The sequence below is a fragment of the Myiozetetes cayanensis genome, unplaced genomic scaffold (genome assembly GCF_022539395.1).
Source record: "Myiozetetes cayanensis isolate MyiCay16 unplaced genomic scaffold, myiCay2020 scf1, whole genome shotgun sequence".
In the NCBI taxonomy this organism is placed as follows: Eukaryota; Metazoa; Chordata; class Aves; order Passeriformes; family Tyrannidae; genus Myiozetetes; species Myiozetetes cayanensis.
In genome coordinates this window covers 73,953,636-73,976,337 of record NW_026086604.1, presented here as the reverse complement: position 1 = coordinate 73,976,337, position 22,702 = coordinate 73,953,636, and the positions used below count along the sequence as shown (strand labels likewise).

General features: G+C 40.5%; 1 protein-coding gene across 1 annotated transcript in view; it reads right to left on the bottom strand.

Moving 5' to 3' along the window:
* FBXL7 (F-box and leucine rich repeat protein 7) overlaps positions 1-22,702 on the bottom strand; it is a 176,947-nt gene that overhangs the window by 4,056 nt on the left and 150,189 nt on the right. The window contains exon 3 of the mRNA XM_050319658.1: positions 2,962-3,573. Within this exon, the coding sequence (XP_050175615.1) occupies positions 2,962-3,573 (612 nt within the window). The remainder of the gene's footprint in view (positions 1-2,961; positions 3,574-22,702) is intronic.

Sequence of the window (22,702 nt, the reverse complement as noted above, 5' to 3'; positions counted from 1 at the left end):
TCTGAAAATACTTTTGTCCTCAGATAAGTACTACATACATGCTCAGTAAAGTAAAGTGATTTTTCTAAAGGGAAGCACTACAATACTAATGGTGTGAAAACTTCACCCTTATATATTCTTTGGAGCAGATGATACAAAATACACTACAGGAGTCCCCATCCTTGAGCCTTTTCCACAGAATAAGCTGGCACACAGGCAGAGCTCTGCTGAACCTGACGTAGTTGTTGCTATTGCATTTGGCCAAGGAGGTTGCTGGATTAAGGAGTCAGTCTGGATATTTTATATTCTGACCAGAATTCAAATTTAAAATTTGGCTAAGTGAGAATGATGGGTCCACGAGGCCAAGGAGAACATTCTGTCTGCTGAGAATCCAAGAAGCTTTAATGACCGTAATTAGAAAGTGAATGGGTCAGAAGTCTCACAGCAGGGCTGGAGTCACATACATCACAGTGTGATCACTGTTTTGAAAAGCTCAGCATTGCCTTGTCTACTTACTTTGGCTACACTGTAAAATATTTAATGGAAAGGATATTCAAAATGGTTTCACCAGAAAAAGAGTCCATGCTGATATAGAACTGCCTGATTTTTAGGCAAAATGACAGGTTCCTGGGTCCACAACAATTTTTCTGTCCTAAATAATACAACATGTAAAAACAAAGCTCTTGTAACAGGATTTTTCATAAAGTAAGTATAACTGATTTTTAAAAGGGAGAAGGAACTTCCAAACAGACTGAAAAAAATGTTGGCTAGTGTGTTAGATAATAACTTGCAGTCAAGCTCAAGCAACTTCTAGAGATATCTCAGACCTGCCCACAAAGTGACTACTGAGAGTGACAGAACTTACATTGTGTAAAGCTCTTAAAGTTAATATGAACATCTGGTTTTAACAGCAAAGATTTTGGTGCGTTTTTGCTGCCAAGTAGCCATCCAAGGGGGAAAGGGATTTAGCTAGATGTACAACTGTTAACTGGGATTTAATTAACTAGGAACTAGAGTCCCACCTAGCACACGTACCCTACTTCTCTTGTTCAGTATGAAACCAAACTGGTGAACCGCTTCAGTCCTCAGAATTGCTTGAGCATGTAGGTGCAAGCCTTGTCCTCACAACTACAGACAGAAGGAGGGGAAAACAATCCTGCTTTGAAAACATCCTCCAAAACTACACACACTGTAATGAAAAAAGTGGACTCAAAAATAAGAGCCCAGAGATCAATTATCCTCAGTTCATATGCAGGTGCATGCAGCTAAAGCTATATCTGAACCCAAACACCCTGACTTCTGAGCGTGTTCAAAACCAGGAATTTTTCCTTCACATGCTCCAAACAGAAAGAACAACTTAGATAAAAGTGAGATTAAAATTATTTTCCTATCCCATCAATAAGACAAAATTCAAGAAAGACAGGTATTTTATTTGCCCCCTACACACTTTGTATCAAACTGATGAGCTCTTAGGGACAGACACCGTCTTCTAGGTCTGAAAATAACAGGCTTGGAAAAACCACAAACGAAGACAAATCCCAAAAGAACCTATTTCAAGACTTGTTATCATCTTTACCTTTTCCCTGGTTTTGAAAAAGCCACCTTTGACCTACAGCATATCTATCAATAGAAGCCACCTACAAGCTCCTAGGTGCAGTCAGAGTGTGAGGTTCAAAGTTTTAGGTCTAAATCACATAGGTACATACATTTTCTCCTGGTGTTGGAGATGCTTCAACCTGAATGTGTGGTTAGCAATCCAGAACTAATGTCAGTATGTACCAACAATAAGTAATTCATATCTGAGGTCATTGCAAACAGACTCCCTGGGACAGGACTCCTGTGGAGTCCCACAGGGACTCCTTATCACCTGGTGGTTTCAGAGACCGATCACAAAAAGTGAATAATTCTGATTTGCTGCTATTTGTTTTGATGCCTTCCATGACATTCTGCCATCCTAGGAATGAGGTGAGAGAGCTGGATAAAGCAGCTTAAAAAAAAAAAAAAAAGGCAGAGAAAAGAAAGCAAATCAGTGTACTCCAGACAGGTAGCCTTGGAAAATTCAGTTTATCTGGGTACCAATGACTCAGTAGCATTGCTTTCTATCCCCACTTCATCCTGCTTATTGCCACTGGTACCCCTGCAATGGCAAATCTGTTCTGGATGATTAATAATGGCATTAGACTGATAACGAATAAGATCATAAAATAGATGTTGAACAGTAAATTTACTTCAGTTCTCTGCTTGACTTCCTCCTTTCCATTAAGTGCCAACTTATCTGCAGAGAGGAAGTTCTGTGCAGCTGACCTTGGGAAAAAACATTTTGTTTCCCCAGAGCAGGTCGGAGGAAAATTGTCTGAAACATTTCTGCTGATCTAAACTGCTGCAACTGTAGGGGTTTTTTTTGTAAAAAAAAAAAAAAAAAAAAAAAAGAAGTCCAAGCTATCTAAATCTTATTAAAATAGCAGTGGAAACAAGGGAACCTCAAAGACTAGCTCGGGATGACAATGAATATTAATACCCAGAAAAAAAGCCTAGCACTTATTCTAAGCTCCTCCTCCATTCACTTATAAGATTACAGATATATATATTACAAATATATAACCTACATATAATTATACATATGTGTGTGTGTGTGTGTGAAAGATAAATTTTGCTGAAGTAACTAGCTTTCACCACATGATGTAGCACTGACTGCAACATGGGCCCTTGTACAGGTGTTTTGCACAAAAATCTATGAAAAGTGCTCATGCTGTTTGAACAGGCCATCTCTGCTACTTCGCCTCCTTCGGAGGAGGCCTGGCCACTCCAGAGGCACTTATGGCACTGAGAATCTAGTGGTGCCTGTCTCACAGGCACTGTGCTGGGAGACAGGCATTACTACTTGGAAAGACAACAGGGAAAGGGAAAGTGTGCAGTTGTGGGGTTTGGGAAGCACGATGCTTTCAGAGTCAGAGGTATCTGTACTGAAACATTTCGTGTTACCTGACACATCAAGGTGTTCCAGGTTTGGGCACAGTGACACGACATCAAAGACTGCCTCATTGGAGATGTTGTAACACCCAGACACCTCCAGCCTCCTCAGTTCTGGACAGCACTGGGCAATGGTGTAGAGTCCTCTGTCTGTGAGCCGCCTGCAGCCACTAACAATTACCGTCTCCAACATGAGACATACGTTGGGAGTATCCTGACAAAGCCTCCGGGTCAGCACTTTAAGAGCCCTGTCTACGTTGATTGTCTCGCCAGTCAGGCGAATAGTCCTCCAAAGCCGCGGGTCCCAGGCAAGGTTGTACCAGCGGCGGCACACACGGGCACAGCGGCACAGCTGGTTGGTGGGCAGGAAGGAGAATATCTGGATCATGGAGTGGTCGGGCAGCCGGTCTATGTTGGCTTGTTCCTTCTGGTGCTTGGACGCCAGCCGGATGAGAGGATGGGTGAGGCGGGTTGGAGGTGGCGAGTGGACCATGGCAACAGTTTCCCCAGTGACTGAGGACGAAGACGTAGATGAACCTCTGCCATTTTGGAAACCAGTGGAATTCGGTGGAAATATTAATGCTGGACTGGGTGTACTGAGTGTCCGCATGCTCAGGTCGGAATCTGGAAGAATGAACACATAGTTTCAGTAAGTGGTGGACAGATGCAGAGCTCTCTTCACAGCACAACATCCCACCAGCCCATTTACTAATGGAGTATGGTGGACTTCAGCATTTGTTGAGGATTAAGCAGCCATTTTTACCAGTAAGAGTGAGGAAACATGTATTTCAAAAGCCATGTGAGCAAGGCAGAGGCTGCAGTTCTGAGTGCTGTAATGAAGAAGAGATGGCAATAGAAGTCCAGGGATTTTAATTCTTTATGCTCTCAACTAAACACTGCAAGAAATGAGTATATCTGAATCACAGGCTTTTTTTTAACAGAGTAACTGCCCATAACCTTGGCACAGCTGTGAGCTGTTAGGGGCAGAATACTGTGGTCCTTTGCCTCTCAGCTCCTTCAGCCATTCAGCAGGAGGCCAAAGAAGAGCTCACAAGGCAAATGCTGCTTCCTTTGCCACACCTGGGCAGATGAGAGAAGCACAACTCCATACAATTATTTTTATTGTGTTATTAAAGAAGTTCATGCAAACTACAATTCAGGAGTTTAACCAAGAGCCCAAGTGATTAGTTCTTCATGTGCACACAGAAAGCACTCCTTTCCAGTGGACTAAAGTGCACTTCAGTTGGAAAAAACAAGCCCAGAAAAGTAATTGACAAAGAAACAACATGTCTGGAAACTTGTCAGCCAGCTGCTGCTGCACATTTACACGCACTTACTGCTAGGCCTAATTGTCACACTAAAAGAAGTCAACCCAATTCCTGTCCCCAGAACAATTTGCTACTTATTTATTTTCTTCATTTCACTCTACTGTCAAATATCAGGCACAAAAATCAAGATCCTCTGCTACTAAGAAAGGTTACCTTTGCTGTAAGATTATTTAAACTGTTTTCCCTGTGTGCTGATATTGCTGCCTACAAGTCACTTCCACTCCTGCTTCCAGTTCTTCAAGCAAACCAAGTAAAAGACTAGAAGACTACTGGGATATCATTTTGATAGTCAAGCAAATGTCATAGGCAATACATTTAGAGACTCAGTTATTTCAGCAATACACTGCACAAGATACAAGCAGTGTATGAGACAAATGCTGCTGTTGAGCACACCCCTTCCATCTCTGACCTCTCAGATCTCAACAAAACTCTTTATAAAGGAAAGCACCACTCAGAGATGAATACAGGAACCACAATTCAGTGATGAGCAGAATAACAAATTTCACTTAATAGAGTAAGAACAGTGGTTTTAGAGCACCAAGCTTTTCTCCACATCACATCTCCTCCTCTCACGTCAGCGTTCAGGCATTTCAGGGAAGTATACAAAGGCATGTCCCTAAGTAACACCAACTGCAGCTCTGTGACTGTGACGGCACATATAAGGGCTAAGCAACAGACACCCCAGAAATGCATTCAACAAACCTGCCCAAACCTGGGTTTAGGCAGAGTTTTTAAATTAAGTCCTTTTTAGATGAATTGGATCATTACACATAAACTCCCCCATCAAGCTTTTTCCTAGTCCAGCACAGGCCTGCTCTGACCTCACTACCTACAACAGTAGCAACCACAGGCCTGCATTTTCAGCATGTCTGCAGGGGAAAGAGACACAACTATTTGGCTGAAGAGACCCAAGACACAACAAAGTCTAGCAGCTTGCTCAAGATCACCTAGATGAGTTGCAGAGAGATCAAAATCATCTTCTCACACTATGGAGGAAAAGCCTATGCTACCTAGCTCCTTCCCTCTTCCTCTTCTGCATCTTGTTTTACTTAGAAACTCATTGTTTCAGCAAGTGACAGGAAAAAAACATTTTTTCCAAGGCTTCTGAGTCTGTGCTATGGCTCCATGGTCCTAACACAAAGATTTGTGTATTTAGGAGCAAGAGCCATATCTTCATGCAGAGTGCATTTTGCAGACACTCTACTCCCTCTGAGATCTCCTAATACCCCCCTGGAAACTATTGCAAATAATTGCATAGAGGAGTGTTATTTGGAAAGCGTCTGGTATATGCTGGTATTTTAAAAATGAGATTTACAGCTGGAGAGAAAAAACCCAAAACACCAGCAGCAGCCAGGTTCCTGCAGACAAGCACTGACTCCACAGACCGGTTAGGCAACAGTCCCCAAGATAAATTTTCACAAGGACTTACCATATGTTTGACCTCCCTCACATTACCATCAAAACCAGTGAAAGTGCCTGAAGTTAAATATGCAGAAGATTGTGGCAGACTTGGAGTTTTTGCTCTTTTCTTGAGGTTTTAAGACAAGAACGTTCCTAATATAAAAGAACATGCACTTTTTTTCAAGTGCTGGATGTATCTTCTGCTATTACATATATTTGATATAGTCAGTTCCTCTCCTTTCTTTTTTCTTCTTCATTAGCTTTGGGCTCTTTGGTTGGTTGATTGTTGTTTGATTGTTTTTACACAAACAAGCCCAAAAGGAAGACAAAATTGTATAAATAAAAACACAGAACAAACATGTGCTTCTATTCCACAAAAAAGAACTAAAATCAAAAGCAAAAAGCTTAAATTTTTAACATCTGCTATAAACAATTTTTACTACTGTGGCAGCGATTACCTTCTGTAAGACCCAGAATATTTTGAAAACATACGTTTTTAATCAGTTACTGTTGAAAACACCTAAGAATTTCTGCAGGGTTACAGTTTTGCCTAGTCTTCATTTCTACCTAAGCATAAAAAAAGCACTTAATACTCCATGATTTTCCCCACTTCCCCAGTGAGCAACACACCAAGCTAATACGGCTAATCTCCGCTCCTTCTGGATCAGAAGTGGCATTCCTTCATCACTCCTGGGCACTGTGAATAATCAATACCTTAGACCTGCTGGGTGCATAATGAATTACTAAAATGTGGTTTTTAACTTAGACCTAGAGCTAAAAAAGGTCTGACCTTTTGTTTTATGGGAATGCTCCATGCTTGCTCCGTGCTGTCTTAATTCTCTCATTAGTATAGCAGTTCCAGATGTGCATCCTGTATTTCTTTTACCTTCAATCCTGAAGGTGCATCATGTGAAACTTGCTCCCTCCACCTTCAGGGCATGGGCTTCCAGACAGACACACATACATACATATGCACCCTGTCTCCCCACCACAAAGTATTTTGGAAAAAGACTGTAGTGTTGTCACTGTGTTTAAATAAGAGAGTTGAGAACACATTACTGGTCTGTTGAGCCTGTAATGCAATATGCTCTCAGACAGGAATTTTGCTGGTAGCTCAGCTGAACTTGGTAGAGATGTATTCCTGCTTACTGTTCATTGTACACCCCTAAGGGGAAAAGAAAAAAATAGCAGGTGAGTCCAGGAGCCTTTCTGCCAGGAAAAACTTGGAAAGCTTTTTGCTAGCATTTAAATCTTCAGCAAAACACTTGGTCTACTATACATTCTCCAGGCTTTTCAAGTGTTTTTGGGAGGGGCTTCCTATAGCACTATCTGAACCTCAGAGTTTCCTTCAACTTTTGTTCTTCACCATTTACTGACTGCTAGTTAACAGGCTGGGTCAGTCTGAGAAAGAGCAACTTAATGACAGTGTAACATTAATAAACACAACACTGCTAGCACAAATGAAGTTCCTGGTTACAGTTCTCAGTACACACTTTTACACACACAGGCCCTATACAAACATTCAACTTCCTGAAAAAGCACAACTGTTTACAAGACTGAAATGCAGCTTTACATTTTGGTCATCTTAGAAAGTAAAAATAAATTAGAAAGCAGCCCTGCACTTCCCTCCCTACAACCTCTTTTGTTTCCTTAGCCTCCAATGTTCTGTCCAAGATGGCTTTTATTAAAGCTTTGATTGGGCTCTGAAAGTTGCTTTTTGATGCAAGAGAAAATTTCTTAACAATCTTTAAAGAAATCTCAAAATATGTGTGCCAGAAACAGAACTATAAAAGCTGACACAAAGGGAGAAAATGCACTAGAGGAGTTTTCTTACCCCATTAGGAATCTGGTTTATTTCAAAGATTTTTTTTCCCCAGTTTGTTTCCTAATTAATACATACATCTGGGGACAAAAAACTTTTAAATATATATATTTAAATCAAGACCTAGTCTCTGTTCCTTCTGGCATTGACAACAACATGCAGTCTCTGATTTCAGAACCAGAGATGTTGTATTTTCATCACTCCAGCAATATGCACTAACACAGGATACTTGATGTCTGGATTCCAGCGTGGACTTTTTAAGATTGGACCATTTTCCATGCTTAAGGTGTGACTCCATTTATCCCCACCTTCCACTATGGTATTGCAAGTGAGTCTTTTTTAAAGTGAATCCTATATTGAGTTCTTCAAGTTAACAAAATTAAAATGCGAATTTTTATAAATATCAATGAAACTTCAGATTCTTATCCGAAAGCTAAAAAGGATCCTTTGAGTTGATCTGCTGGTACCACTGAGGTTTTTAGCAAAACTAAGGCAAGAAATAAACCAAACTGTGTTCAAGCTCTGAAAAGTCAGTATAGCTGAGAAAAATACAAAACAATTGTCATTTTTGTAAACATTACATGCAAAGCAATGCGTGCCAGAAGCATTTACTCAGAGTACCAAAACATCACTTGCTTAGCATCTCTTCAGTAAGTATTGCATAACTATTACATATTTTACTAAGTGCAATGTGGGCATAGATTTCACATTTTTACTGTGATACCATCAACTTCATGCATGCCAAGGAAGTACTCCTCTTACGGAGAGAGCGGAAAGTAATGACATGGGGAACTTAATGGTTGTAGCAGCTACAGCCAACAGGGCAAAGGGGAATAGAAGCAGCTGACAGGCTTCTACAGAGGGAACAATGCAGGCTGATTCAGGGAGAGACTTGTGAATTTGACAGACAGATTTCAAATATGGCTGTGTGCCCTTAGATGAGAGGAGGGAAAGGAGTTAGCTGGGACAGCAGGCTACAACACAGCTGTTTTCTTTCTAAGGCTGTGGGCATGGACAAAGTTCCAGAAAAAGTGATACCTACAAAAAAAAAAAAAAAGAGCATCATCCACATCAAAAACATCCTCAGGCATTTTTCTCAGGCTAAGCTACCCTACTGACCTCGGTTCCTCCCAGTCCCAGGAGGCTGGGAGGAACTGGACAGCCTGAGATAGCAAAGAGGCAGCTGGAACATAACTCACTGTGCAAACTTGTGCTGGGCTGCAGTGGTCAACCATGCCAGAAGGAAAGGGTTGCTCAGTGGGGATACCTATAGAATTGTGCATCCTTTTACAGATGAAGAATATATAGAATCAGAAATAAAGTTGGATGAGCTCTCTCATCTCTCTTCAAGAACACCAAGTACACTTAAACCATCTCCACTGTGCATGCCTGCCCTGTTCTTAACTGCCAGGGACAGCTATTACTCAGCTCACTGAGGTGCCTGGTTCAGCATTGCCACTGTATCAAGTTTCTAAGGTTTTCCTTTTATTTGGCTCATGTAAGAAGCTGTTTCTTGCCCCCTCTTCTAGAGAACGCAAAGAACGAGACATCTCCATTCTTTCTGTAAGGATTTATCACATGCATTTGCCTTTCTTCCTAGTCGTGTTACTAATATTCACAGTTTCTCTTAGTTTTTCCTTTAAATTTTCTCCAATCTGTGTGTTTTTCTCTTAAAGCACAATGCTCCAAGCTGAGCAGCACACACCACCCAACCTCACCAGCAGTGGCCACAGAGGAGTCCTTCCCACCTGTATTTCAAGGAAACGACACTGTCAACTTTCCAGATTTCAACAGCCTCAGAAGGCTGATGTATTCACTATGGATTCCATGTATTGTCTGAATTCCCAAGTGCCATACAGGTAGTTGCCTGGACATTTATTTTTTTCATCCATGTTTATAGAATCCATTCATCTTCCCTACACCTTGCCTCCTTAGAGAATGCTATGTTTTCTCTCTCTTTAATCTCCTACTTTTTCAAGAGTATTTTGAGTACTGAGCAAACTTCTCAAATTGTGTTCATTTTCAGTTTTCCAAATATACTGCAGCTCCAGTGTCATAAATTTTAACCCATTCCTCCACATGTTGGTAATTTTGGGTCTCTCAATTCAGTACAAACAGATGGCTCCTAGAGAGAAGGGGGAAGTCTAGCAACCTGTTAATGAATACTGTAAGGTATGATGAGTTCAGTTTATTGGAGGATGGTCCTAATAACACCAAGGTTGCAGGTCCAATCCCCATATGGGCCATTCACTTAATAGCTGGACTTGATGATCCTTGATGATCCCTTCCAACACACAATATTCTGTTATTCCTAAAGGGTCCTTCTTGAACCATCATCATAGTTGACAAACATTCACAATGATAATTACACAACATGCTATTCCCCTTCAGTGGCCACCTTATGATGATTTCATTTAGTCTGTATGTCACCAGCTTGTTTCCAATACACACATGCAACAGCCTAAATAAAACCGAGGTAGGTTACAGCTGCTGCTTCCCTCTCACCAGACAATTTATTCTTGCCAGTGAAGAAAATCAGACTGAAAACTGAGGTCAAAGGAATGAAAACACTTTGACAAAGGTGAAAACTAACTTCTTATCCTGTGATATCTTTTAGGTCATGCAACGTTCTTTTTGAGAGAAGAGACCTGTGACAAAGCTCGATCTGTCACTGTAAGAATGAGCAGCCTTGGACCTTATGAAGTAATCACATCCACATGCTCTTGGAAGGAACTTAAAATAACCTTTTATAGTTTTTAAAAACCTTCTATACAATGTAATAAGACTAGAGGCATTGTGGGATATGTTAACCTAAATTTGAAGCCATTTCATAGTAGTTTCTGTGTAAGATTTTAGACCTTGGATTATACTGGTGTAACTTCCCTGTGATGTCAAGCTCCAGTGTTCTTTAGCCTATAAACTCCTCCAAATACACTTGGAGACCTGATCTTGCATTCCTGGCATATTCACACTAGATACTCAAAGTCAAACAGCACTGCAACTGAAGTAAGCAAATAATTCTTCCTTACAATGTATTTGTCAAAAGCTGGAACTAATTTCCCCCTACTGACTCTGTCCCCTGCCACATGGCAAGAATTAATTTTAATCCTCATATTTTTGAATGGAGCTAAAAATACAAAGACTGAAGGGGAAAAAAGTAAAAAAGTCATTCACCATTAGTTTAGGAAGTCAAGGCATCTTAATTTTGCCATCAGTATCACTGATGATACTAGCACATCAGCTCTGAGAAAAGGGTTTTGAAGTGCATAATTTCTGGGAAATTACATAGAGATAGATTGTAAGATACATTTTTTCCATGTTCAGTAAATATGTAACCCCAAAATGAATTCCATACATGCCTGAGTACAAACTCAAACCCTTCAAGTCAGATCCTCTCCCAACTCCTAGTGGTACGCCAGGGAGCTCCTCCAGCTGAGTTAGTTTTTATTTATATTAGCAAAGAGTACAGCCCAGAAAGAGGAGCTCTGTGGAGCAAAACTAATACTGCTGAAAACCCAACATTCCCAGGCCTGGGAAGTGGGTGTTATTTTTTTAGCCAATATTTAATTTAATCCCCAAACCTGAATGCTCAGTTGCAGTTGCCTTTAGTACTTTAGGTGTCCTGCCAGAACATATTTTTTGGCTTTAGTTTTGCCTGGGGGTAAATGGGTTCATATGCATCAAGGTAGTAATTAAAACAGGGTAAGCAGGAGAGGCATTTCAAAAGTGAGCTTTGAACAAAAATGCTAATGTAGATGAACCCACTGGTGAGTGGAGAATCCCCTGTCCGTCTCCTCCAACGCAAGAGTTACCACCTCCCAACCTAATCCACACCACTTTGAGGAGAAGCACCCTGTGCCCTGCTGGGTTCTCAGGGCTGGATTATCAATGGACCGGACACATTGCATTTCATCATTCCCCATTTTCAGGATTATCACACCTATGGGAATCCATTGCAGCTTAATGCATTGCTCTGAAATGTGCAAACCAAATGTGGTTAAAAAATGAAAAAAAGCATTTACAAGATGCTTAAGTAAGACAACAAAAAGATAGCAAGTTTGCTTAATTTCCATATATTAAAAAGCCTGACATCATCTTTCCATCTTCTCTTGATAAGCTTTTAGAAGTCTTAATTAACCCAGGAGCCCCATCCTGCTGAATACAAAAAACATTCCCAGTTCATCCAAAGAATGACTTGTTTCACTGAAACAGGCTTACAACTACATTCTGCCTTTCCTTTGAGTTACTCTAACATGCTCCAAGATCAAAATTTTGTCAGGTAAAACACTTTTCCACCTTACTAGGTAACATTTACATTTCTGTGGTCCATTTTTTTTAACCTATTGTTCTTTATTTTTCATTGAATACCAACTTGACATAAACGTAGCAAAGATAACTGCATACTGCTTGATACTGGCTCTCAAGGTATACACACATGGCCAGAACCAGTCACTTAGAGTGACACTGAGCTGGGGCAAACAGATCCTACTCTGCCTTTGAATGACAGGTTGACATTAGGCTTGTGTTGACACAAATGCATCTTTGCAATTTATATAGAAAACTGGAACAAACGCCTAATGGCTCCCAACTTCAAAATGGAGAAATCCAGTCAGCTGTTCTGATCAAATGTAGATGTTCCGCTACTTCACCTCGCAAAAATGGAAGAATTTGGAATAAAAGATGCGTCAGTTTACATTATCATAGAACTTCAAGACAAGTTACTGGAACAAATTTATGGGAGGGAAGCATTTTCAAAATTTCCCGTTCACGTGGATCAAACCCAAGAGGACCCTCAGAACTCTGAAATGGAGTTCTGCTAGATGTGTGTGACTCTAAACGGAAAATAATAATATACAAAGCAGAGGAATGCTTGCCTCTGGGAAAAGCTAACAAAATAATCACTTTGTTGTGTAATCAAGATGACTCGCATCCAGTTGGTAGCAAATGCTACAGCAGACAAATAGTTCCCCCAAGAATGACTGTTTCCAGCATATTCACCATAAGTAAGTAAAAGAACATTGTTTTTCATAATCAACTGTTGGCATATTAAAAGCATGAAACTCTCAGAAATTACTGACTTTTAAATAAACAGGGGATCCAAGATTTGATCTCCAAAATTGGAGAAACAAATGGTAAGCAAATGCTAAACAGAAGAAGAAACAGTTATGAGACTTAAAGCCACAAAATTGTGCTTCTCTCTTAACACTGAAGTTTAGAACACAGAATCACAGAATGGCCTGGGTTGGAAGGGACCTTAAAGATCATCTAATTCCAATACCCCTGCTGTGAGCAGAGGCACCTTCCACTAGACCAGGTTGCTCAGAGTTCCATCCAACCTGATCTTAAACACTTCCAGGGATGGGCAATTCATAACTTCTCCGGACAACCTGTTCCAGTGCCTCACCATCCTCAAGGATGGTATTTGTTCTGTATATCTAATCTAAACCCACTCTTTCAGTCTGAAGCCATTCCCCTTGCCCTGTCATTACAAGCCCTTGCAAATAGTTTCTCTCCATATTCTAATGATTTAATATAATTTAGAATAGTCCAAATACCCTTCCTAAAATGAATGGAGGCTTTGGAAAACTAGTCTTTGCTGATAATCTGGGAAGAGATAAACCTCCAAATTATGGGGTGGAGTTGTACACAGCACAAGAAGAGGCCTCTAGATTAAAAAAAAAAACACAAAAAGCAAAACAGAAAACCAAATGAAAAGGTAAAGCCAATCCCAACTCAACTTGGTTCAGGAGGAGAGAATCTCTTTCTGGATTGTCCTGTGAGATACTTGCAAGTGCCCACCCCATGTCCCAGTTGATGAGTCCGATGTCAAAGCAGAAGACACACCCCTCTACCATCTAAGTTATCAGTAAGGGAGTGAAAATGAAACAAAACCAAAAAAATTCTGTCATTAGACAAGAGTGTATAACCTTCTTCTAAAAAAACTGCTTAATAAGTTACCATGTCATACCATGCTCCAGGGTGTGTTCAGTGAGAATTACAATGAGGCAATAACAATTTTCCTGACTTTGCAAAGGAGAAGTGTTTACTAAAAGACTAATGCTTTTGCAGACTAGAAGGGAGTCTCTCCAACAAGAGCCCTGCCTTCATCTGTAAGATGGCCATGGATGACAGAAAATCAGTAGAACTGTGCAAAGCATAACTAAAGGCCAATCTGCAACACCTGTTCCCAATCAGCTTAAATCCGTTTACACTTCAGTCTCCAAAGTTTATTTTCCTTTCCAGGAATGAGATTCCTTCAAAAGCACCTGCTAGCATCCTGGCAAGCATTCTTGTGTTTTGAGGGCAAATATCTCATTTCTAGGGTTGCATCCCTCCTCCCTTCTGACACATGGCCAAACTTAGAAAAGCAAAGCTGGTCTCCAGAGCTTTTTGAAGAAATAGTAGAAAACTTCACTTAATCCACAGTTTTACATTTCTTACAAGCCCACAGTGTTACCACTACACAGATAGACAAAAGAATGCATTCAGCCAAGAGCTGGTCAAAGCCAATTCCCTAGCGAATCACCTTTGGGACCTGGGCGATAGGAACACTCTGGAGAGGATGAAAGAAAAGAAACATAGGCCTCCAAAGCAGAAACCCAGGACACCAGCACAATCTAACTTACCCAACATCTCTCCAACAAAGATACATAAACCCAGGATTTTTCATAATAAACACTTCACGTCATGAGAGCCCTGGAGTGACAGTCAGCAGTCCCCTCTTGTTACACACACACAATATACATACAACAACACACTGAGCAAGCATGTAGTGCTTATTCAGAACCACAAGGATTAAAATTTTGTTTATGGGAAATTTGGGAGTTAAGCTGGGAAAGAGACATGGCCACTGGCAGCTTTCTCCTACTAGAAAAATGTAACTGGCTCAAGCCCAAGTGCACTAAGTTACATGGATTCCTGACCACCAGTGTGAAGCAGTCCCAGACTGTGTCAAAACAGATGGTACTTACAACTGCAAAAGCAGTGCATTAGCCACCCTCTGAAACCCAGCCCGGCCGTCTGAGGCCTCACTTGATGTGTCTGTGACTTGTGATGTATAAATTGCAGATTGGTATTTATATGGAACAGCATATGGTACTCTGACATTTGAGGAGTATCAGATGTACATACATGCAAGTAAATCAAGAATTCAGCACTCTGTATTTATGGTAACTTCAATAACTTCCCAATCTACTGAATGCCACAATAAATAATTGCCTTATTGCACATAAAATATGAACTGACTTTAATTATTCCTTTTCAATTCATTGTGATTTCAATTTACTGAAATGTGATAAACAAAATTATTTACTGTTTTGATGTCATTTTAATTTCATTAACTTAAAATCATTATTAAAAAAAAAAGAAAAGATGATGATTACATCTACACAACCACTGAGTTATTCAAAGCAAGAATGATGGCACTACCTAAATCTTTCAGCCTCTTATTTTTCATGTTAACCTAAGCTAATTATGTAAAACACCATCACTAGCTCTATATGGAATTTTACATTTATCCTCAGATTTCATATTACCAGCTTATGGCAATATCTTACGGAGTAGACTTAAAGACAGGACAGCAGGAGAAGCAGCATTTGGAACCAAGAGATATTGGGCATCTTGACAAAGAAAGAGGAATATGAAGAGAAAGGCTCTTTTCTTCACAAAGGCCAAGAGAAAATGGTAGATTGTCAGGGTGTTCTCATGAATACATATATATATATATATATACATATACACACTTGATGGGAGGTGTATAGGAGATGGAGATAGGCTTTGTTCGGTGGTGCCCAAGAACAGGACCAGAGGCAATGGGAACAAATTGAAACACAGGAGGTTTCACCTGAACACTATCAGGAAAAACTTCACGCTGTGAGAAGTGGCAGTGGTACAGGTGTCCCAAATAAGTTGTGGAGTCTCCATACTTGGAGAAACACAAAAGCCGTCTGGACGTAGTCAAAGTCAACCAGCTCTAGGTAGACCTGCTTGAGCAGGACGTTTGGACCAGATGGCCTCCAGAGGTCCCTGCCTACCTCAACCACTCTGTGATTCTATGAGATAACTCTAACACACCTCCTGCAAAGAGCACATGAAGCTTAAGTCCCACTTTCAAACAGGCATCTTCTGTATGAACTTCGCACTGTGGTTCCAGGTATCTTCAAATCTGTTCTCCCATCAAGATTCTGTCCAATTCTGGCCTCCCCAGTACAAGGCAGACATGGACATACTGGAGAGAAATGCCACAGAAATGATCAAGGGATTAGACCATCTGACATAAGAGAAGAGAATGAGAGAGCTGGGATTGGTAACCTTGGAGAGGAGAAGACTCAGGCAGCCCTCACCATTATGTATAAATACCTGAAGGGAGGGTATAAAGATGATGGAGCCAGGCTCGTCTCAGTGGTTATCCAGTGAATGGACAAGAGAATGTAGGCTCAAACTGAAATACTGGAAATTCCTATCTAAACAACATTTTTAATGGTGAGAGTGGTCAAGCATGGGATCAGGTTGCCCAGAGAGGTGGAGGGTCTCCATCTTTGAAGAAAGTGTCCTGGGCAACATGCTGTATTTGGCCCTGCTTTGAGATGCAGGTTGGATAAACTCCAAATGTCCCTTCTAAACTTGATTATTCTGTAATTACCAAGTCAATGGAACTTAACAAGACTCTCCTCTTTGAGGCCTTGTATAGAACTACAAAGTATGCCTAATTAGAGTAAATCAAACTCTTGTGAAAATGTCATAATAAATGTACTAATTCACAAACTTTGAGTGGAAAGGCTAAGTAATCTTGACCTGTGCAGATGAAGATCGAAAAAGATATGCTAATATGTAGCATTACCTCCCATGTACGTAGACAGAAGACAGAGGTGATGGAAAGGTTACTTGAAAGGTGCTTGCAAAGCTATCTAAGAAGGAGAAGCAGCCAAGTTTGACTTAGAGAAAACAAGTAGTTGAGGGCTAAAAATTATCACACAGCACACAAACAGGTCAAGGCATATGCTGAGTGAGTTGGGATTGACATCTAGAGCTTTCTAGGAAGCAGTGAGATTAAGAAAAACACAAATCCTAAACACAACAATAGAGGAATTAATCTATGAAGAAAATTCCTCTTTAAGCTGTTGTTTAAACAGGATGACTCAAGAACTTTCCCACCCTTTATCATCAGCCAGCCCTATATTGTCAGCCATCCATCTTTCTAAAACAGAGAAGTAAAACTCTTACTGAAAGAATTTGTCAGGGGGCACGAAAAATGAAGGACAGAATAGCATTGAGTAACTGATGCTTATTTTCATCAGCCACTCTTTTCCATCAGGTTGACAAAGATACACACTTTAGGCTGAGAAGAAATGCCCTTCCTGCAACTTTTTCAAGGTTGTTTCAGTACACACTTTTATAGATTTTGTACTCCTGACTTCATAACATGTAGGCCATTCTCCATTTTGAGAGAAAAAGGGATGAAGTTCACTGCAATGCACATGATCCACAGGAACATATTAAACTCAGCTCATGCAGACTCTGCTAAGACTGATGAGCTTCAGTGAAAATTTCTCCAGACACTCTTTTTTCAAACTTACATCTTGAGTTTGAGAGACAGCATTCGCTGGCCTCAGTTCTGAGACTCCTGAGGAGTCTCCATTGCCAGTCTTCCTCCTTGGCGTGGAAAAATTAGCATGTGCTCTCCTTCTTAGCAGAGTTGAGGCTACAGGTTTCTTGGTTGGATGCACTATGATAAGCTTGTAGACAACAACTACCTGAACTACTAAATTGGTACTGAAATTGCAGTGAATCCACACTCAGACAGCCTTCAGTTGAACTGACACTTATAAGTCCAGCTTCAGAAGCAAGGCTGATGGACACAAAGCACAGGAGAAAGTTGTGCTCTGTTAAGCTACAGAGAGAGCAAGGCAGTGTCCAACTGCTATACTACTATACTACTATTATATTTAAGCAGTGAAGTGATGACAAGATTGTGTTTACAGGATGTGTGACGTAAATTAAGGTACATGTAATGAGGCTCAGGTTCTAGAAAAGACACTTAACTCTGCGCTATAGTTTCACAAGGTACTGAAGCTTCAGGTGGAGAAATTATAGTAATGACTTCATCGTCTCCTTCCTGATTGCAAAAGACTTCAAGCAGAAGACTAATCCAAAAAAGAAATTTATAAAAATGTATTTCTAGCATTCCTCAGTACAATCTGGAAACATGGAACACAGCCAATAAAGAGATCACAAAGTCACATTTAAAAACTTCTAATGAGAAAGTGAAAAGAATTTTTATGAGGAAACATTTTGGAAACATTTTAGAAACATGCAGTGACTTCACATTTTCCAACTCACTGGATTTACAAGCAAAGAGGCTGATGCTGCAGAACCTGGACGCCAAGTACTTCCTGGGATGTGCAGAGTACCAATGGCTACTGCTAGTTCTGAGCAGTCAGGATCTCACAGGATCACAACTCCTTTCACTACACATTGAATCTGAAACACTGCCAGGTTAGTTCACTTTCTCTTTTCTACTTGTGGCAAAAGACATTCATAACATCAGTAATTGCGTGGAAAGTATTGTCCTCATTTCGTTATACTGAACCACACTTCACTCATGCTGTATTCATGACTATTTATAGCATGAACCATGTACAGGAAGGAATGTGACACTGCAAAAGTGTCACTATGAGAAATGCCTAAGTAAGAAGTGAGATGAGATTACAAACATTGGGCCACTAATCTACTATAATCCAGTTATACACTTAGTTGTTCTGTCATTTTAATTTCATTTACAGAATGCGTGAGCAGTGTGCAAGGCAGTGATAACACTGGTATTACACACGATTCAGGAAAATACTTTTGTAGCCCTGAGGGTGATTCAAAAACTAGTACAAAATGTTGAAGCTTTCACTATTTAATATCTTATCCAGATTGGAAGACAGTAAAATGCGTTGCCAATTCTTGATCATCCTTTAGTTTGTGGGACTGTGTCTATCACAGGACATTCCTCTTGTCCAGTTTGGACTGTTTTGACACGAGACATGGAAGGAAACAGAGGTGACAAAAGCACTGATGCAGGACATTTTCAATGACAGGAGTGCATGTGGCAGCTTAGGTTTTACAGAGGTCTCTCTAGTATTAGAGGACTGAAGTCCTTCCATTTGAATCTCAGGAGTTAACAGTTCTCTCTAGAAGCATCTCCATACCACATGAAATGGATCTTTTGATCACTACAGACTGAGATGGGATGTCTGTACATCAACCTGGAGATGGAAAACGAGGTATCCTTGATACCTGTCTCTCCACCAAGCTTCTTTCCATGTGACTTTTGCAGTATTTGAATTCTGCTACTATAGCTTCAGGCTGTGATTTAACTGCATAAAATCCCAGCACAAAAGTAGCTCATACCTTACAGAAAGGTGTCTGTTCAAGGTTCTGCTTTAGCAGAGCACAAGGACAGACTGTACAGTTCACGTGGAGTGTCATGTCTTATTGAACAAACCCTGGTCTTGACCATCCTACATTTTTAAGGGAAGGCCTTATAAAGCTTTGAGTTTACTGAAATGATGTAACAAACACATATACTGTTGAAGTGATATTTGACTCACAAGGCTTTTATGTTGAATGGCCTCTGCTGATCTAGAAAACTCTTTTTCATGAGCTCTGGAAGGTGAGAATATATTCCCAAGTGATCTGCTACGTTATGAAACAGCCAGAAGCCATCTGAACACCACACAATAAGAAAAGGTTTCAGAGAGGCAGGCAGTGCCTCCACCCATGAGGGCTCATCATTAGGCACGGACATCAGATCTTCCTTGCTCCAAAACACAGGTGGAATGCCTGACTTGGGACTGAGCCATGGTTTCTGCACACTCCAGTCTATCAGTCACTTCTCTTTATTACTTTCTATATCTACAGCACCTCACCAGTGATGCTACTGAGTCTTCTTTACTGAGTATAATGAGTCTCATGCAAGTGAAGCCATGTCTGGGGAACAATTCAGACAGAATACGTTATTTTAGCTGAGACTACAGCTGGCAGAGCCTGCTCCTTAGGCAAACTGCCTTGTAACACAACAAAACCTCATCTGTCTGCAGTACACTGCAGCAAGCTCATCAGCCTCTCTGTGAACACATATTTGTTCCTTGAAGGGAATTCAGATATTTCTTTATAGAAAAACTCCAAACTGTCAAGAGCAGAAAGCAATCCCATCACAATTTAACAGCGATTAGCAGTCTTGCTGTACACAAAGGTATGGGTGGAGGGTGTGCTTCTACACCTTGCCCATGCAGCAGAAGATTACTGATGACAACAACCTGAGATCCAGGAACAGAGGATGATGGCATGGCCCAACCTTGGCAAATGGTCGGGTAACACTACCTTTTAAGAAAGGAGTGTGAGTGAAGCGTTTGTGATGTGCATGTGTAAAAAAATGCATAAAACCAGCATGTGCTTCCCCAGATTAATCATGTTAAAATGCAAGAAAATCATCATCCTCTAACCACTCGCCTTAAGAAAGAAGAAAATCATCATCCAGACAGAGCAGCCTCCCAGTCAAAGGCCTGCATTCAGGCAGGCTGCTGCAGGCAGAGACTCACACCTCATGGGGTGTACCTGAGCTTGTGGGTGCTGCCTCACCATCTGCAGGGAGCAGCATTGTGTCCCACGAGGTGAGAGCACCCACATCTCAAGCAGGATGGGAGCGATACTTAGACAGGTGGAGAGGGACTGTAATCCACATATTCTGGTAGAGTATTTGTGTGTATTTTGAAAGACAGACTGTAACTCTTGGGCATTAGTTAAAGTTCTGTGAGTGCTTATTAATTCAGTGTTCAGTGTTGTGATTTATCTGTGGCATTACGGGTACTGATCCCAAATGAGCAGTTCATTGATTACTGATTAATTTAATGTCATTATTAAAATGCTTTGATCTTTATGTTGGCTTAAGTTATGTGAAATGAATATTACTCCACTGCAGTGAATGGCTGTGATTCATCACTCGCTGCTGTTTGTTTCTGTTATATTCTTAAGGATGAGAAAACTGATTTATATCAGGTGTTGACAAGAATTTCAAAATAAAGCTAGGGATTAAAGAGTGTTGTTTAACCAGCTGCAACAAGCCATTGCTTAAAAAAGGTGTGGACAAACTCCAAAAGCAACCTAGATGTCACTGTGGATTTGTGGAGCACTGGTAGTGCTGCATAGTGGAGCAACAGGGAGATCCTGAACACCTGCACTGAGGGATCGTGTTCTGCTTTGGCAAGGACTGCAGCTGATTCAGACTCTGGTTTCTCCTGAAGGGAATCACAACCTTGGTATAATCTAATTATCTCTGTGCATATATATATATATATATATATATGTGTGTGTGTATTATTTCCATATATGGCTATATTTGGCTATATCTATAGGCAGTTTACTATAATTACAAATGATCAGAAATGAAACAGCGGCTCTGAATTTTCTTACTAAGTATGGAAAGTACAGAAGTGGAAACCACAGAAGTGCTGTGACTGAATAAAAAGCTGATCTTTTATTTATAAAAGTGTGTGTCAGGGAAAACTTAATGCTACACACCTAATATAATTAGGAAACCAAATTAAAGACAATTAAGTAATTTAAACCATTTTTCTAGGGAAAGGTGTCAAATTCCTTATGAGAATACTCTAATCCCACAATTAAGCCAGAATGATTTTACCCTATTAACTTTCTTTCTTTTCTTTGTCTTAAAATATGTAACATCAGGAATTGGCATGCTACAACAGATGAGAATGAAAAAAAACCAAACATCACTGGTAATGACTATTTTTTAAGCCAAGTTAAATTTAGCTTATTATGCTAAAATGATTGAAAAATTAATTAGACAAGCCACATAGTATTTTTCTGACAAATATTTGATGTAACTTTACAATAAGGGGCACTTGCAGAGTTTTCATCTACTTTGTTTAAAATGGAGACACTTTGTGATAGCACTGCTCAGAAAACAGATAGATGTGGGCTGTAAACTTTAAGACAAGCTACCAAAATATTGTAACTATACATTTACACTGCAAGGAAAAGAGCTTTTAGTGTGTGTCCAGTGCATCCTTGTAACTCAGTGAGGCCATGGCCCTTCTCACTGTGCTGGGAGTAATGCTATTTGGAGCTGTAGTAACCTATGAGAGGCACAACTATACTACGGTTTTCTTCAGGCTCCTACCCATGTTTTAACCAAATTCTCCCTTATTAAACGTCTCCCCTTTCGACAGAGTGGCACAAGCACAGATAAACCATGAGAATGATTTTGGGTTGTATCAGGTCTTCAGGCAAGCTCCAGTGTAGCCTGTGAGATGATGCAGTGTGGGGATGCACTAACGCAGGGCCCAAACTCCCAACCGTGGAAAATGCAGAGCTTGGCCCAGAGCCGGGGGCAGCTGCAGCTGTGGGAGACATGCTGTGGAAAGGGGACATGTACCCAAATTATGGGAAGCACAGTGGTTTCTGAGGATACCATGTACATCAAGCTAGCTTCAGTATGATGGTGTAAAAAGATCTGCTGTTTCACTCTTTTCCCTTTTGTGTGCCCTCTGTTAAAACCCATAACTTCAATGCACAATATGTCAAAAATATCATACAGATAATGATGAGTGCAGCCAGAGGATAAAGCCAGACATTTATTATGTGTTTTAACGAGACATTTATTATGTGTTTTAACCAATATAAACTGGATTAGGAAATTCAGTTCATATTTAATTGTGCATTTTAAAATAAGCCATTATAACTATTGCACTAACCTACAAGGAATTCAGAAGCTGTTGGATGTCTTGGCAACTTTGATGCAAATTCGTATTCTGCTTCTTTTAAAAGACTGTATCCAAAAGAAACAGTGCATCAAATGTATTGTTAAGACTTTCCTTAGCACATGTTTTGACATCTAGGCAAATCTTATGAGTCAGGGTGGTTGAGAAGCTTAAGCAACAGACCTGACGCTACTGCATCTGACAGATTCATCACTGGGAGAAAGTAAGTTGCCTGTCTACTTTTGATAGCTGAACAGGACATGTCAGCCACTTGGCTCTGTGTTCCCCATCAGTACTCTCCAAGCTCTCCAACTTCAGTGCATGGCCAGCCAGGGGATACAGGAGGGCTGTGCAATCTCCTCTGCAGCTGGTGCTAAGGCGTTCCTGGTGACACAGACAGACCACCGAAGAAGCTTCAGGGCACTTTGAGACACCCA